Here is an 18714-nt window from a genome sequence, read left to right as displayed (position 1 = left end):
TCCTTCCCCGAGGTGGGGGTCGCTGGGGTGCCAGTGGGTCCTCAGGTTCGTTCCCGTCACACGCCTCCAAGCGTTTGCTCGCGTGTTTGCCGCCCGCAGCCGCGCAGGCGCGGTCCCATCTCCACTTCCGCCTCCGGTCGCTTCCGCCCTCTACGGGGGCCGCCAGAGGAGGTGAGTGAAACGCGATGGGATGTGCGCCCGGCGTCCGGCCCGGGGCTCCTCCAGCCGTGTTGGGGCTCGATCGGGGTGGGGCCATACCCCCGGGCCGGAAGGCTCTCCGAGCCCCTGATTGATTTCCGCGACGCCGTGGGGTAGTGATACCATCCTGCAGCAGCTTCCCTGGCCTCAGCCTCAGTTTACCCCCTTGTTCATTCATCCCCTTAACGGGTCAGGAGCCTCTGCTCGGGAGGACAGTTTTCGTAATCACGCGATTGAAAGCCGCAGGCCTGTTAGAGAGCATCTTGTCCAATCTCCCGACTCTAGAAATGGGGAAATTGAGGCCCAGAGAAGGGGAGGTGGACACCAAGGGCCCGAAGCCTCGAGTTACATTAGCTGCTGAAAGGGGAAGAGTCTGGGGGAAGCAGGAAGAGCCTGGAGGATTCGGGTGCTGGACAAGGGCAGAGAGCAGATCCATTTTCTAGGACTTAAACTTGAATGAGGTAGGCCAGGGACACTGGTTGACTGACATTGCCCATGGTAATAATAGAGGTAGCAAGTATGACAACCCACATTTTTTGGAAGGTGTTGGAATTGTGAACAGTGTGGGTTGTAACCACGTTAGGCAGATCACTTCCTTTCAGCTTCCCAAGGAAACCACCTTCCATGAACAGGATTGAAACTTACATGTTCTTTCTAAATCCAATGTTTTTTTTTTCCATCTGTATCATGCTGTCTCTCAACATCTCTTTCATCCCTGTGCTTTTGAGTAAGTTGTCTTGCCTCATCCTCACTCCCCTCAAACACCCCGGCTTTTAAAATGATTCCTCTATTCCCTATCTTAAAACCCTTCGGGTTGGGTATTTTTCCTGATATCTGAGGTTATGCTGAGGCTTATAAAGAGTCATTTCACCATCCATCTATTGGACTCTTAGACTCTGGGGTCAGCTTGGTCACTCTTCTTTCCATAGGGTATGCTACACACCTCAAGATGTGGGTCTCTGGCCTTTGGCCAGGAATAAACCCCTAAGCTTCCCTGTTTTTAGAAGCCACCATCTGAAGCAAGATCCCTCCTGGTCACTCTTCTCTCCAACCTTTCTTGACAATGTCTACCCTGATTCTCAACTTGGACTTTGGGGACTGTCCTCCCCCAAAGAAGGCAACTGAAGGGAACCACAAGCACCAGCGTTTCATCCAGCGACAACGGCGGATACAGAGGAACCTTAAGCAGAAACAGATGCAGGTCCCTGCCAAGCCGTCGGGATCAGGGCATTCTAAGTTCCAAAATAAAGGGGGGACCCTTAGCACAAATAATAAACAGAAACTCCATCCCCTCCCTGAACCTATACGGGAGACACCCAGTCAGAAAAATGGAATTGAGAAGCCCTTGAGTAGGAAAGTATCAACAGTGTCCTGGTTGACACCTGCTCCTTCACGAAAGACCAGTTCGGTATCTGTGGCATCTAAAGTAGATCTCCTGTCAGAGTTCCAGAGTGGCCTCTGTCCCCTCCCACCTGCCCGAACCCTCCCACCTGCAGCAGAGAAGAGTTGCAACAAGAAGATGGTGGCTCTTGATTGTGAGATGGTGGGCACAGGGCCTAAAGGCCATACTAGTTCTTTGGCCCGATGTAGCATTGTAAGTTACAATGGTGACGTGCTATATGATGAATACATTCGTCCTCCCTGCAAAATTGTGGACTACCGGACCAAGTGGAGTGGTATCAAAAAGGAGCACATGGTTAATGCCACCCCTTTCAAGGCAGCCCGGAAAGAGGTGATGTGAATGGGGAAGGGCGGGGGTGTAGGCTGCCTGGGGTCTTTCCCTTAAAAGGGAATAATCAAGGAAAAGGCTTGACAGAGGTTAGGTAAGGAGGAAGGCTTGTACATAGGAAGGGACTGGGCTTTGGTGCAAAGTAGTAGGGAGTGAGAGAGGAAGTGGAATCTTAATTAACATATGCTGAGCACAGAGCCCTGTTCTGGAACTAGATCCCTAAGACAGGGTAACCCTACCTCCTGGTTTCCCACCAAGACTTGGACAGAGACTAGAGCAAAGTATCAAGTTGTACAGAGATATTTAAATATTATGGTTAAAGGAGGGATGTCAATTTGGGAAGGCTTCCTGGACTAGAAGAAAAATGCAGAATAATTTTGGGAAAGAGGACAAACAATGAAAGGAATAATAATGCATAATTTAGGTGATAGAATGTTCCTAGGTGCTTTTTTTGTCAGTCCTATGGCTCAGTCACAATGCAGAATTGGGTGATGAGATGCTGCTGAATGATCTCTTCTTACTCCCATCACTGCACTTAGGCCTTGGACTGCTTTTGCCTATCACATAGAGGAGGGATCTAAGAGTACTTTTGGAGGAAGGCGAATTCATCCATTTTTCAAGTGCTCAGTGGCTGACGTCACTTGGCTAGAAGTCATACAAGAATGTCAGAACTGGTTGGAAATCTTAGGAATTATCTAGTCCAACACCATTATTTTACAGATGAGGAAATGGAGGTTCAGAGAAGTAAAGTCACACAGTTCAAGGCAAAACTAAGGCTGGAACACAAAACTAGGGCTTATACCACTGTACCCTACTACCCGCCTTATCGTAACTCTTAGTTTAGCATCCTCTTCACAGAGTGTGGGCTTCGTGTTTCCTGGCTTCCATCATAGGACCTGTTTCTGTATTACATCAGCATTGTACTATCCAAAGTAGTCCTTAATTTGTGAGTATTCAAATTGAACACTCCTTACCATACTCAACTGTATCAGACACAGTAAGGACCTAGGCTTTGGCTGCAGTAATTTTTAGAAACCTGCAGGTGGTGCCCTTGGGCCAGTTCTCTCTCTGAGCTGTTCTAAGGTACTTGGTATGTTGTGCCTTTTTATTTGTGCCCATATATCCTGTCCCATAAGCTCACAGTGTACAGAATCCTGTTCTGATCTCCAAGACTGACCTAGGCAGAGGGGAGAGAATCCCTGCTCTTGGTGAAGCTCTCTCTGTAATGGAGGAATACTCAAAGCCGGGGGCTAGAGTTGGAACAGATCTTAAAGATAATCTAGTTGAACCTTATTTTAGTGATTGAGGTCCTGAGAAGGGAAATGATTTGCCTCTAGTTACACAGATGGTAAGTGGCAAAGTCAGAATTCAAATCCAGGTCTTTTGCTCTAGGGCTTTTTCCAGTACTCTGTTTCCTCTCTGGTTCATGCCAATGCAGTATAGTGTAAATGGAAATATGGAGGGGAAATTCCAAATAAAGTCATAAGTTGGTTGAGTTAAGTCAAGGGAAGGTTTCCTGAATTCTGGAAAGGGTTTAGAAGAAGGAGAATATAGCAGGATACAATAGAAAGAAAAGCATCCTGGGTAGTGGGGACTTGTAAAGCTTGAGGTGGTTGAGCTGAATTGGAGTCCTGAGCCCATTCTGGGGAGATTGGAAGAAAAAAGAGTGATAGCCAGTTGTTGCTAGGAAGGAATGGCATGAATACCTGGCCTGGGTTGAGTTATCATCTTTGGAAAGCATTTGCTCCCTGCCTTTTTGCGGGTAGCCATATGCTGGGTGGCATACAAACTGATGGAGTTAATGCCTGTATCAGAACATATCTCCAGCTATGTGTGCTGTCCCTTGCAGAGTAAACTGCCTCAGGAGGCCATGTGCATACACTCCAGTCACACTGCCCCTGCCTGAGATATTCTGAGGTTTCATTATGGACTCTTTTGGCAGTCTGATGGCTCTGCTCAGAATAATATGTTTAAATGTTGTATGCCAAGGAAACTAATTATGTTGAAATACAGTTCTCAAAGTATTTAAAAAAAATTCATGGACTCCAGCTTAAGAACCCTTACTGTATAGCTTGTAAGCTATTCTTTTGACCCTCAGAGTAGTGGCATGTCATTTTTTGAAGATAATTTTGACTTTTTGAAACAGCCGTAAGTCATTTGGAGCCAAGTGTGGCAATAAAATCGAGTGATAACGCTAGGAAGATGCAGTCTTTAATTTTTAGAAGGAGAGTTAAGATTATAATATTGTGAGACTGATTTTTTTTTAAGGGAGACAGTGTTAATACAGTATAGTGTAAAGAGCACTGGCCCTGGATTCAGAGAACCTTGGTTCAAATTCCACCTTTTACTTTGTAACCTGGGAAAAAATTATTTAATCTGGGCCTTGATTTCCTCATCTATAACATGAAGAGGTTGGATTAGATAGCCTCTAAGGTCCTTTCCAGCTCTAAATCTGTGATTTTTTGTTTTCCTTTTTGGTGAGGCAGTCGGAGTTAAGTGACTTGCTCAGGATCACATAGCTAGCAAGTGTCATGTGTCTGAGGTCAGATTTGAACTCAGGTCCTCCTGACTCCAAGGCCAGAGCTTTATCCACTACACCACCTAAGTCTGTGATCTTCTTATGAGGCATATATGATAGGGGTCATAGGAGTTGGTGTAGTGGAAAGAATATTGAATATAGAGTCAAGATCCTAGATTCTAATCCCATCTTTGTCTTGGATTAGCATTGTGACCCTGGTTAAATCATTTCTTAGGGCCTCAGTTCCATTATCTATAAAATTAGGGTGACACATCAGGGTCACCAGCACTAAAATCATTGAGTATTCTGTCCTGAGACAAACCTAGCAGTCCAGTAGAAACTTAGACAACCTTACACATTGGGAATGAGTACAATTTGGGGGTAAGGTAAGTTAGTTTATCATTGTATTGGAGAGTTGGTGCAGGGAAGGGAGAATCAACCATTCTATTTCTATTTCTAGATAGAGTAGAGCAAGAGAAATCACCAGCTCTCGTCTAATTAAGCTAGGCGAGGTGCCTTGAAGGAAGGGAATTAGAGAATTTAAAAACAGTTTGACTATTAGGAGAAAGATAGTTTGTGGAGATGTAGTGGCTTTTGAGAGCAGTTTGAGAGGAACACACTGGACAAAGAGGATATGGAAGGGGTGTATCAGCTAAGCAGTTTGGTGTCACATTTGTACAGGGAGGAGAGACTTCAACCACCCTTCCTCCCTGAATTTCAGATCTTGAAGATACTCCTTGGCAAGATTGTAGTGGGCCATGCCATCCACAATGACTTCAAAGCCCTCCATTACTTTCACCCCAAGCCCCTTACCCGAGACACTTCCAGAATCCCTATCCTTAATTCCCGGGCTGGCTTCCCTGAGAATGAGTCAATCTCTTTGAAGCGTCTTACCAAGCAGCTGCTCCATCAGGACATTCAGGTAAGTGGATGTGGGTGGGTGAATATTTTTCCAAGCTCCAGAAAGCATCTCTAAGCCTCCCCTTCATATACTAATGCCATCCCTACCCCCATTCCACCAGTTTAGAGTTCTGATGGTCCTTTCAGCTCTCTTTTTCCTGGAGTAAGCCACCCAACTCTGACTGACTATGTATCTAGTGTGGAGGTCTAATAGGGATAGTCCTTGACTTAAAGGCAAGGCAGCTGGGCTCTAGCCCTGCTTCTAATTTGCTATATGTGACCTTTCTCAACTCCCCTGCCTTCTCTGGCCTCACTTTCTCTATATGCAAAATGGGGATAATAATATCTTCTCATTTTTTCACAGCTTGATTTTGGAAATAACTGATGATGGTAACCATAAGTAGATAGGCTCTGGAATTGGATTTGGCTAAGAGAAGAAGGGTAGGCCTTCTTCTAAAGAACAGTCATAAAAAGATATGATTTACCTATACCAACCTCAGAAACGTACCAGTCTCTCCCAGAATTCAGTCTATTTCCTTAGCCACATAGAAAAGGGGAAAAGGACTGAGAGCAAGAACCCAGAGAAGAAATGATTGAGGGCTCATGGTGTCCTAGACTCCAGTGATTTGAAGGACAGTTCTCTGAAAGTACAGGATAGGTTTTATCAGTACAGAATGCAAAATAATATGGAATTAGTGGACATTATATAGGAGGGACAGAGATTACACAATAGCATGCATTTCCCAAAGGTGAAACTCTGAAATGAAGAGATGAAATGAAGAGCCCCCCAATGGGGGCTTTGTTTCCAGAGAGGTCTGACTATCAAGGGGGAGATAGGGATGGGTTTTTGGTTTATTTTTTAAAATCTGGACCTATGATATCATTTTGGTGATGGAACTCCCTCTACGCAATGCAGATCAGTAGCTGTTCTGCTTGGGGCAGTACGAGATTAAATTGATCTCCCTAGAGTCACATAACCAATAAGTGTCAAAGGTGTGACCTGAACCAGGTTCTTCCTCATTCAGATGCTAGCCCTCCATCTACTACACCACATAGTCTCCTTGTAGCTAAAGGGTACAACTTAGATTGCTTATTAAGTGCCAGGCAGAAATAAGATTGAGAGAAGGGAGTTGATACATAGAGAAATAAAGAGAAAATGGAGAAGCAACACCTTATAAGCCTCACTCTACTCTCATCCCTTCTTCCCTTAGGTAGGGAAGAGCGGGCATTCCTCAGTTGAAGATGCCAAGGCAACCATGGACCTCTACAAGTTGGTGGAAGTTGAGTGGGAACAACAGCTGGCCCGATCTCCTCCCTCTCAGGAATAGGGGAGGTGGAGTTGTGGGACTGGTAGTCATTGCAGAGAGAAGGCCTCAGACTGAGGGTAAACAGCTACCCCCAGGGGGAACAGACTATCCAACAGCCCAAGACTTAGGCTGGAGCTGTTGGGAAGTGAGTCTACCCCAGACCCAATCTCTCCAACCATAGACCATTGAAATTTTTACCACAGGTGTTGTGTCCTACTTGTCTAGCGTGTTTCCCCTCTCAGTCTCAGTGAAGGGGTGTGGGGTAAAGGGAAGCTCCCTACATTGAAAGCCAGCCCCTTGCTGCCCACCCCTTAGCATTGGTGTTTTAGGCTGGTCACAAGTCCCGGCATTCCTTGCTTCAGCCAGGCAGCTTGGCTAACAGGACAATACTGGGATGTGTAGTTTCTCTAGATCTCCCCTAAATCATTATGGCTGTGATTAAGTACTTTTGTCCCAAAGTACCATCAGCTAATACCATTTTTAGCCCAAGACCCTTTTCTCCCCACCCTTGATACCTGGAGGAGCCACCTCTGATTATCAGTTGATTTCCTGTTTTTTTACTGAGTAGTGGGAAGCAAGAAAATCAACTTTTTCATGGTCACATTTTAAAAAAAATATCTTCTTTATCCTAAGGAAAAAAAAAGAGGTATTTATTTGAGTCCCAGGTGCCTGCTGAGAAAGCATTTATGTTTTCAATGCTCCCTCCTTCATGTTAAGTGAAGCCTCTAAATGCCCAAGTTACTGCCTTGTAAACTCACAAAGGAATTTTTATAAAGGAAGAAGTATTGTTTTTTGCTACTTATTAAACAGATTCAGGACAGTGTATTTTGTAAAAGAATGTATAATATGGGCTAGCCACAGTAATTCAGTAAAGGAGTTTCCTGGTTTGTGAATTTGAAAAGCCCTGAACAGCACCCCATATGTGGATAAGACCAATTACACAATCTCATCTTCACAAACATTTACTAAGGATCTTCAGGTTGCTATTCCTGTGCCCTGTTGTTCACAGCTCTGCTCCACATCCCCACTCGTAAATCAGATGTATTGTGGATAATAATGCAGCAAGATGCATAGAATGGCTAGAAGTGTGGTGTCTCAAAGTCAGTACATGTGCAAGTTTAGATGGTATTTCTCTTAGCAGAGACTGTCTGAATGCCCTGCCATGATCCCATCAAGTCTGTAATTTCGTGTTCAATTTTAAACATACCCCATTTTTAGGAGGGATATTGATAAGCTTGGAGCTGGTACTGAGGGGGCTTAAAACCATGTCATTAGAGGCAAGTTTTTCATGTGGAAAAAGAAAAAATCTTATTCTGCCTCACTCCATAGGTTAGAGCTAAGAAGTTACCCAGAGACAGATTTCATCTTAATATGAGAAGGAATTTGAGCTGGAAGGGACCTTAGAGATCACAGGGTTAATTGACCTGCCCAGGGTAACACAAGAAGTAACCTGCAGAGCTGATGTTTGAATTCAGGTCTTTCTTCCAAATCAGGACTTCCCCAATCTGTGTGTGTGTGAGCAGAGGCTGAATGACTGCCTTTGGACATATCGGTGGGATACATGTTTCAGGGAGGGTTGGACTAGATGACCTTTGAAATCCTTTGCAGTTCTGAGGTTAAATAATTCTATAAAATGGATCATTTGGCACGAGAAAAGGGGATAAATGGGTGAAAAAAGGGTATTCTGAAGCAACTGCAGGCTAGTTTTTCAGTAAACACCAGCCATGTTCAACACGGAAGCCCAAAGGGTTTTCTTTCTTCCCTTTTAATCTGGGTGTGCAGTTTGTATTCACTTTGGCAGTGCAGGCATTTTATTATCCACACAAAAACCCAGGGCCATAGTTCTGTATTCACTGCCTTGCCTCTGGTGACCAGAGCTACCTCCTCGACTGCCATCAGAAAAGAAGAGCTTCACCACAGTAACATCTCTTCCTGTAGCCCAGCCAGGCCCCAAGCATTAGCTCATTGATTCCTTCCTAACATGGTCTGCGTGCACAGGCAGCCAGCAAGGCCTGAACAAGTTGGTTCCTGTCAAGCCTAGCAGGCATTAATGTCCGTGTTGGCATAGGAGGAGTGACATTGTGCCTGGTCCTTGAACAGAGACAACCAGGCAGTCTATGAAGTCTGCATAACCTGAACAAGGGTAACCACTGTGTTGGCCACATCGAGAATCAGAATTGGACATGAAAACAGAATTAAGTTACAGATATCCATCATGGTCAGTGAAGAAGAAAAACTACTAGCAAACTCATGGAATCCAGGTCCTGTTGACTAGGTAACTATTGACTAAAATTCAAATCTTTTGTCTTTATGGGAACTATTTATGAAAACAGTGACATGGTCACTGCAGGGAGAAGACCAGACTCTAGCTTATACATGTGGAATTCATAGTACATATATCTAGCCTTGCTGAAGGCAGCACCTGGAATTGTCTGCTAGATTATAAGCTCCTCTAGGGCAAGAAACAGTGTATTTACCATATTGGTCCAATTTGAGTAAAACCTGAGTGTCCACCAAATGTTATTTTTCAGCGTGTACTTAAATGTCCTCTTTTTGAGATTTCATGGTGAATCTTAACATTTAGTTTAATATAAGTGACTGAGACTAGTTCAAAATTGTTTTGCGAGGTCCAAACTTATGATTTCATTGGTTTAGAGATGTCTGAGTGAGAAAACTCCCATTACCAATGCAGATCACCAACTGCTCCGCAATGTATAGTCTTAGAGAGTTTCCTGGAAGCACTGAGAGTTTAAGTGATTTATCCAGTCAGTTGTTACTTGTCAGAGTTGGTTTCGAACCCAGGTCTTCCTGATTCTAAGGTAACTATCTACTGTATCATACTGCTTCTCAAACAAATGACAACAGTTGACAATAGAATACTACTATGATTAATGAATGTGTTAGTGTCACAGAATTTCAGAGTTGTAAGGGATCTTAGAAATGAGAGTAGTCCATCCTATACCAAAAGGATTCCTGTACAATATATCAGATAAGTGGTCATCAGACATTTGTTTGAAGACCTCAAATGAGGAGGGACCTACAACATTCTGAGCCCATTTTGCTTTTGAATCATTTGACTTATTAGAAAAGCTTTACTCAAATTAAGACCAAATCCACCTTATTGCAACTTCCATCCATTGCTCCAAGTTCTGTCCTCTAGAGCCAAGCAGATCAAGTCTAGTTCACTTTTCACAAAGCTCTTCAAATACTGGAATACAGCTTCACTGTGTCTTTTCTAGGCTAGTCTGGCTCCTTCCATCCTTATATGGCAGGAACTTGAAGACCTTCACCTTCCTTGTCATCATCCTCTGGACATACTCCAACTTATCATTGTCCTAACTCAAATGTGTGCAGGACTAAACACCATACTTCCACTGTGGTCTGACCAGTGAAGAATGTAACAGCAACCATGTTCTTGGATACTGCCTCTCAATGTGTAGCCTACGATCACATTAGCTTTCCTGCACTGCCATGTGGACTCATATTGAGGTCTGTGACCCACTAAAACCTCTACACCTTATTGACTGGGCTCTCTAACACCTATTTTGTACTTGTGATAGTGACTTTATGAAATTGAGCATGACTTTACGTTTATCCCTATGACTTTCATCATGTTTGCTTTGACTCGGTGTTCTAGCTTACCTTAAGATCTTTTTACATTCTTACATATCTGAAGATTGGAAAAGCATGCCTCCCATGCCTGTGCAAGTCATCAAGATGCACAGGACCCAGCACAGATCCCATGGGGAACCTTCCAAGTTGACATTGGATCATTAATGATTACATTTTGAACCTACCCAATCATTTCAGAATCCACTTAATTGTAATATTATCTAGCCCACATTTTGCCATCTATTCCACAATAATATGTGAGACCTTATCAAATGATTATTCTCCTGATGTACAGGAATTCTGTCAAAAAATGGAAATAAGCCGATTTTTGATGGTTATTCAGAATGTGATCACTTCCTTTTTTAGATATTCATATCTCTTTAATGTGTCCTTGAGTTCCTGCAGAAATCAAAGTCAAACTATTTGGTCATTTTTGTAGTTTCCATTTCCTTTTTTTTTGAAAATTCAAACACCCTTCTATCTTTTTTCTGTTCCTGAGTTCTCCCAAGAACTTTCAAAGACTATGAGGTGGTGGCTCACTGTCTGCTAGTTCTTTCAGTTAACATGACCACCTCTACGTATAAGGAAGTTTTAGTCTGGCCAAAGTCTGAAGGATAGTTTGAACTAGGGAAGAGAGCAGAAGTGGAATGATGTGCTACTGAGGCTATTAGTATAGTCTACATGGGTGGGAATGAGGGCTTTTATGGGGGAAAGGGGAGGAGAAAGGTTGCAATATAATAGGAATCAGAGACGAAAGATAAGATCTGCTAACATTAAATATTGGCAGATGCTGATTAGATTGTATGGGAAGTGAGGAAGGGACAGAGCGGCCAAATTGCTGTTTTTCCCCAACTTATCTTTTTAAAGAAAAGGTCCAAGGGGCAGCTAGGTGGTGCAGTGGATAAAGCACTGGCCCAGGAGGACCTGAGTTCAAATCCAGCCTCAGACACTTGACACTAACTAGCGGTGTGACCCTGGGCAAGTCACTTAACCCCATTGCCTAGCCACTGTTTGGGTTTACAGGTCAGAGTATTTCACAGTCTATGTGTTTGTGGCACAAAACCCCCGGGGGGACTCCAAAGCCTCGGATTTGTTTGCAAGACTGGCCTTCTGTCTTGCTCCAGCCCCTCCCCAGGAGGACAGCCACCAGAGTCCTTGCGTGATTCTCCTTATGCTGCTCCATGGTCTTTGTTCCCCTTCCTCCACCCTCTTTTATTAGAATCTTGCTGAGCCCTCAGTTGAGGACAGGTGGTCCATTGCATCTAATCTGACCTTCCTCTACTCCTTCCCTCCTTTTCTTCCCTCTTTTTCCCTGTGAATAACAAGCATTTTTATTTTTTTTATTGCATCAGTGCCTTCCTAGCTTCCCTCTGCCACCGTCACAGACTGAAAACTTCAGTCATCTGTGACTCTTCTCTCTCACTCCTCGTATCTAATCAATTACCAAGGTGTATCCATTCTCTCTGCCCATCTCATATTCATGTGCTTTTCTCCACTCACATGACTACCACCTTAGTTCAGGCTCTCATTACCTCCCTGCTAGAAGTCTGCAGTTGTCTAGGCAAATCATCTCCTAGCCTCTTGTCTCTTCCCTTTTCAGACCCTCCTTCACACAGCTACCAAAAATCACCCTGAGGCACAAGTCGTTCTATCTATTCAGCAACTTGTCAGAGATGACTTAGCTCATAGGATAAAGTAAAACTCCCTAGCCTAGAAGCTAAGACCCTTCCCAGTGTGACTGCAGTTTTATTACTTGGTATTCCCTTCCACCTGCTCAACACTTCAGCCAAAATGGACTATTGGCTGTTTGTTGCTATGTCCTCGGCTATCTCAATACTTCCATGGTCTCCCCATTGACATTGATTAATATCTTTCCCTTCATTCAAGGCCCAGCTGAGTTGTCGCTTGTTCCACAAAGCCTTTCTTGCTACCCACTGGCCATAAGCGATTCTTCTGTCATTGAATTTCTCAGGATGCTCTGAGCCTCCCTTCCCACTCATTATCACAGTTACTTGTGTATATCTCATCCCATTTTGTGTGCATGTCTTAGCCCCTTGAGGGCATTTTTCATCTTTGCATCAACATCCAGCATCATACCTTGCACAAAGAATGTTTATGGAATTGAATTTATTCTGCAAGCATTTGTAAAGGGCCCTTCATGTGGCACCGAGGCACTGAGGATAGATACAAAAAGGAACTATCTGTTCCCAAGGAGCTTACATTTTACTGGGGAGAAAGGACATGGACAAAATCTCTACAAAGCACGTGTCATGTACATCTAAAGTAATTTCCAGGGATCAAGGGTGATTGGGATAAATGGCATGGTTTAAGCTGAGCCTTGAAGGAAGTCATGGATTCCAAAGAGTGGCAGTAAGGGGAAGGAGCCCAGGGAATAGTTTATGCAGAGGCACAAGTGGGAGGTAGAACGTCCTGTACAAGGAGCAAGTAATCATGACACACATGAATAAGTTAGACTGACCAGGGCTTTAGGTGCTAACTGGAAAAGTTGATATTTTTTCTTGTAGGTAATTGGGAGCCACAGAAACTTCTTGTGCAAGGGAGTGACATAGACCTTTTTTTTTAATTGGCTAGGCAATGGGGTTAAGTGACTTGCCCAGGGTCACACCGCTAGTTAGTGTCAAGTGTCTGAGGCTGGATTTGAACTCAGGTCCTCCTGGGCCAGTGCTTTATCCACTGCACCACCTAGCTGCCCCTTGGACCTTTTCTTTAAAAAGATAAGTTGGGGAAAAACAGCAATTTGGCCGCTCTGTCCCTTCCTCACTTCCCATACAATCTAATCAGCATCTGCCAATATTTAATGTTAGCAGATCTTATCTTTCGTCTCTGATTCCTATTATATTGCAACCTTTCTCCTCCCCTTTCCCCCATAAAAGCCCTCATTCCCACCCATGTAGACTATACTAATAGCCTCAGTAGCACATCATTCCACTTCTGCTCTCTTCCCTAGTTCAAACTATCCTTCAGACTTTGGCCAGACTAAAACTTCCTTATACGTAGAGGTGGTCATGTCAACCATCAGTGACTCCCTGTTGCCTCCTTCCTAGCCCCAGGTATTTTCCCAGTCTCATGACCTCTAGCTTGGCCTGCTGTGATAGCCTGCTTCATCTGAACCCTGCCTCCAGTCCTTCCCTTCCCTAATCCCAACTCCACACAGCTGCCAAACAGTGTGTTCCTGAGGCTCGGGTCTGACTATGCTACTCCTTTGTTCAGGAAGGTCTTATCATTCCCAGTCTAGGATCAAATGCAAACTCCTTTGACATGTAAAGCCCTTCCCTGTCTGACTCTTAACATGTCTTTCAGGCTGATTGCGCATTACTGCTGTCACATCCTCTGTGGTCCCTCTGAAGTGGTGACTACTTGCTGATCCTCATGCCCATCATCTTCCATCTCTGTACATTTACAGAAGCTGTTCTGAGCCTCGGCTGCCCCCCCCCCATCTCTACCTCTTCTCAAGCTTGCTTCTGAGCTCAGCTCTGCAACCACTGTCTGTATCCAAGACCTTTCCTAACCGTGCTAGTGGCTAGTGCTCCCTCTCTAAAAATCACCTTTTATAGTCTACCTTGTATTTACTTTGTATAGATCTTGTATCTACTTATTTGGTCCTTGTTATTTCTTGAGATGGAATTTAAGTTCCTTAAAGGGAAGGACTTTCATTTTTGTCTTTGTATCTACAGCACCTAGCACTCAAACATAGTATCTAATGAGTGCTTATGTACTTGATAGCAAAGTTCAAACATTTCAAGGCCCTCCCGATCCTCCCTTTTCAGTCTACAGCCAAACCACACTCTTTACGCTCCCCAGGAGTTTTCTGACTGCCTTTTTTTCACTATATTACCTCTGCTTGTATGGCCCTCACCCACCACACCCCATTTGAATTCCTGTTCTTTGAAGCCTAATTCCAATGCCACCTCTAGAAAGCTTTCCCCATCTCCCTCTCCCTTCCTCCAAGTAAAAACTTCCCACCTTGGAGTTCACTTCACAGTTTGTTTACAGCTCCTCTATGCTTGTCTGCTTTAAATGCCCATATCTTATCTTGTGTTCTACTTATTTGTGTCATCTGCCCCTACGAGACAGCCAGTCATTCCAGCACCCAACAGTGCTTAGCAGACAGTGTTTTCTTAATAAATATTGAGCTGAAGTTCCCATTCTTTCCCTCCATGCTTCAGTAATAATACCCAAGAAGCCCTTCCCACTCAAAAGTCTGCTCCAGTGACTTCTCTTGGCCCTGTTTTTCTCATCCATAAGAAAGCTGAATTAGATAATATCTAAGGCCTTGAATCCAGCTTTAACAGTCTATGATTGTATATCCAGCTGGAGCATTGAAATGGAAGGGAAGGTTCAACAGTAATTCAAGTAGCACTTTTGAGCCCCAGCACTATAATTTGCTAGGCGTGATTTGGAACAAGTTATTTAAACTCTGAGCCTTGGTTTTCCTTCTGTTAAATGGGGTTTATTTCACCTGTGTTGCTTATCTCACAGGGTTGTTGTGAGGTTCAAATGAGATAAAATTCTTTGTAACTTCATGTGACGATAAATGTGAGTTAACTTCTCTGAGGCTCAGCTTCCTCATCTATAAAATGGGAATAATGATTGTACTACCCTCCTCACAGAGTTGTTAAAGTCAATTCAGTTCAACATTTATTAAGCACCTGTTAGGTGTGAGGCACTGTACTAGGTACTGGGGATAAAAAAATGAAATAAGATATGGTCCCACACACTTCTTGTTCATCTTCAAACATTGAAATGTGAATTATTATTGTGAGGTGACTTGTCCAAGATGTGTGTATGAGAGCATCTGAGAATTGGGCATTGAAAGAGGCTTCAGAGACCATTTGGTTCAACACTACCAGAGTATGAATATCCTGTCCCTCACAAGTGGTCATCCAGTCTTCATCTGAAGACTCCCAGCGGTAGATAGCTCGTCCTACATCCCATACTGGATGCATGGTTCATAAAGGAATGCCCTTCACACCCTGGAATCTTGTTCTGTTGCTTGTTTGGAAGAACTCCAGGAAAGGTATCCAAATGAAACAGGCCAAATTATTCCAGAGAAGAGAAAGAAGACAGTCCCTGCCCTTGTGGAATGGGGAAGATGGAGTCCACACCCAGAACGAAGACAAAGGAGAAATAATCAAGCCAGACAGCCCTAGACAGAAGTACATGGGGAGAAGGAAAAGGGATGGGTAAAGGGATGCCAGAGTTTGGGAGCAAATGCTGTTTGGGGAGGGCTCCTGAAGTAATTTGGTGGGGGATGGTGTATAGGGTATTCACAGGATCACAAGATGTCAGGACTGGAAGCAATGAGTTCACTTAGTCTAATACCCTCCTCTTTTTTTGAAGGTGAGGAAACTAAAACTCAGAGAAAAGAAATGTGCCCAAGGTCACAATGGCAAAGCTAAGATTTAAACCAGGTTTTCTGACTCCAAATTAAAGCCAACAAACAAAGTTTCTAATAAATGCAAAGCACTGGGTAAGCATTGGGAATACCAAAAACCCCAACCAATCCCTACTGTCTACCCTGTCCTTTCTACTGCACAATGCTTTATCTTCACCTTTCACCCTGGAGCTCCCAATTACAGAGATAGTGTTTCCTCCCTCAGCATTCAATTTTAAGAGGTTTAACTGAGAACCTGCTCCATCTATCACTGCAAAATGTGGGAGATTGAGGAGAATGATGACAGTCTTAAGTAAGGCTCTCTTGACCATTTTGTGTCTTTGGCAGTCTGATGAAGCCTGTGGACCACATCTCAGAATTATATTTTTAAATGCATTAAATAAAACATGTAGGAAACCACTTATAAATTGGTTTACAAAAACCAATTACAAATAAAATACAAAGGGAACCAATTATATTTCAGTATAATTACTAAATATTTTTTTAAAAACCAAGTTTGCAGACCTCAGGTTCTCATAGACCCCCTTCTCTAAAGAGATCAGACTTGCTGACAGTTCACACCAGGTAGAATATGATGAAATATCTGAATAAATGATAATAGTTAAGTGATAAGGGATTTCAGAGGAGATTGATCACTGGACCCAGTGCCCAGGATATAGCTTTTTGTGCTGGAGGCTCTCAGAGGACTAACTTGAAACTCAGATTATCTGGAATCTGAAGGCTTTAGGATTTAGGAGGTGTGAGACTATGGCTGGGAGGTTGGCAGCTATGAAATCCAGGAGCTGCTGACTCCTTTGATCCCACAGCAACATGTCCCTGTGGATCCCAAAGCTATCAAAGCTACAATCCAGATGCCTCCCTCTTCCTTGGTAAAGAGACAGAATGGTGTGTGTGTTTGGGCAGGGGTGTGTGTGGGGGGTGTTGTTGAGGTGGGGAATAGGACTAGACAATTTGCATGTTCCCTCTGTAATGGACCCAGTAACATTCAAGAATCACACCCCCTCCCCTTCAGAAAATTGGAGAAAGGATTGAGATATACTGGAAGAGAAGGGTAAAGGCCTGGGGTGACGTTGATGGAGAAGAGGCTGAGGGAATTATGAGGGAAAGGAGTTTGGGGAGACAGTGAGGAAGAAGGGTAGGAGTTAGGGGGGACATACTAGGAGAAAAGGGGCTGAGGGTTCAGTGGGGAAGCAGAGAGGGGGCTGGGAACAGGGCAGCAGTTAGGCACAGTAGGTGGTGGCTGTCTTTTTCAGCTCTCTTGACAGCTGAGTGTATCCAGAGCCCCATTCCCCCATTAGGGAGGGAAAATCAGAGCCTCCTGCTTCCCACATCTTTTTCCCATTTCCATCTTACCACTAGTTAGGGTCATGGGGTCAGGTTCAGGCCAGTTGCCTATTTTTCCTGTCTTTCTCTCCCATCTCTCTGGTCCTGCATAACATATGGGAATACATGGGGGAAAGAGGTCACTGGAAGGGCAGAGCCGAAATGAAGTGGAGGTTCAGGTATGGGCATAGGGTCCTAGATTACACTGTGTTATGCACAAGATGGGGTGAAAGTGGGGGTTAGATTGGGGGTGGTGGTGGAGGGATCTGAGCTGGACTTGTGTCCAATTCCATAACCACTCTGGGGTATTTTCTGCAACCTACTTCTTTATTTTTATGTGGCGTAGGTAATAATTAGAGAGCATAATATAGTGGAAAGAGCCCTAGATTTGCAGTCAGAAGACCTACTACTTACTATTTTTGTGACCTCAGGCAAATCACTTTCCCTCTTCTAGGCCCCAGTGTCCTCATCTATAAAATGAGAGGGTTGGGTGATCTCTAAGGTTCCTTCTAGCCCTAAATCCTGTGAACCCCAATGTGATCCTATTTCTGGGGCTAGGCTAGAGCTGATGGTTCTTTGTTCCCCTCTCCCTATCTTCATGTCTTAAAGCCATCAGTCCCCTTCCCAGTCCTACTATAGAAAGAATCCCAGAGCGGTTCTCAGCTGGGTCCTAGTCTGGTTGCCATGAGGGAGAAGCAGCTATTTTGAAAAGAGACCGGGAAAACACGAAACAAGGACTTAGGGAAAACTTCCATTTCCATTCTAGTTTAGTCTCACTTCTAGGCAGAGGCAGATGGATAGCACCATGGATAGAGCATTGGAGTTGGAGTTGGGAAGACCTGAGTTTGAATCCCATCTCAGACTCTGTGAGAACCTTCTCTCGGCCTGTTTCCTCAACTGTGCAACAGATAAAAACACCTCGAATGGAGCTTGTGAGAATGATTTGAGATAGCACGCAAGGTGCTAGCAAACTCGAAGGGCTATATAAATGCATTGTTGTCATTGTTGTTGAGTTGTTTCAGTCATGTCCAACTCTTTGTGACCCATTTGGAGTTTTTTGTTTTGTTTTGTTTTGGCAAAGATACTGGAGTGGTTCACCATTTCCTTCTCCAGGTCATTTGATGGATGAGGAAACGGAGGCAAACAGTGACTTGTCCAGGATCACACAGCTAGTGTCTGAGGCCACATATAAATGCTAGCTATCATTATTATTATTATTATTATTATTATTATTGATTAGTGGACCTTCCTTCTGTCTGACTTTTATCCCTCAAGCACTTCATGTGCTTCTGCCACCTCCTGTGAAGAAAACTTTCGAGCTTCGTTTTGTGCTCCCCCATCCCCCTTCAGAGACTAGCCCTGAATCCCCCTTAGCATCCTCTCCTGCAGGACCCTCATCCCCTCTTCCCTCCCTCCATTCCCAGTCCTCTTTGATCTTTTCTGGGCCCCTGAGCCTGGGAGGCCTGCTCTTGTTCTCTGCCCTTCTATGGCCCAGGGAGGAGAGAGATGACCTCCCCTCCTTTCCCTCCTCTTCTGAATCTGACTTTGATCTCCTCCCTCTCTCCCTAGGGGCCTCCTAGGTTTTTCTGGGGGTTGGGGGTTGGGAAGGAGACCAATGGAGATGGGGAACTGCAGACAGGGCAACTCTGCTTCCTTCAGTCAAATAGGAAAAGTTACAGCTGGTGAAAAGCAGCGGGAGGGATGGAGGTTA

At 44.2% G+C, this 18714-nt stretch overlaps 1 protein-coding gene across 2 annotated transcripts; it reads left to right on the top strand.

The window, feature by feature from the left end:
• Positions 1-80: 80 nt before the first annotated feature.
• ISG20L2 (interferon stimulated exonuclease gene 20 like 2) lies at positions 81-7475 on the top strand. 2 transcript variants are annotated; one of them, XM_020991500.2, is made up of 4 exons: positions 81-171; positions 1128-1930; positions 5167-5367; positions 6557-7475. In XM_020991500.2, exons 2-4 carry the CDS (start codon positions 1262-1264, stop codon positions 6671-6673), a joined length of 987 nt encoding a protein of 328 aa, XP_020847159.1. In that variant the 5' UTR covers positions 81-171; positions 1128-1261; the 3' UTR covers positions 6674-7475. The 2 variants fall into 2 exon arrangements, with proteins under 2 accessions (XP_020847159.1, XP_020847160.1); XM_020991501.2 differs by lacking the exon at positions 81-171 and adding an exon at positions 188-659.
• Positions 7476-18714: the final 11239 nt, after the last annotated feature.

The sequence above is a fragment of the Phascolarctos cinereus genome, unplaced genomic scaffold (assembly GCF_003287225.1).
Source record: "Phascolarctos cinereus isolate Bilbo 61053 unplaced genomic scaffold, phaCin_HiC Scaffold_5;HRSCAF=322, whole genome shotgun sequence".
NCBI classification, from domain to species: domain Eukaryota; kingdom Metazoa; phylum Chordata; class Mammalia; order Diprotodontia; family Phascolarctidae; genus Phascolarctos; species Phascolarctos cinereus.
This window is presented reverse-complemented; position numbering and strand designations above follow the sequence as displayed.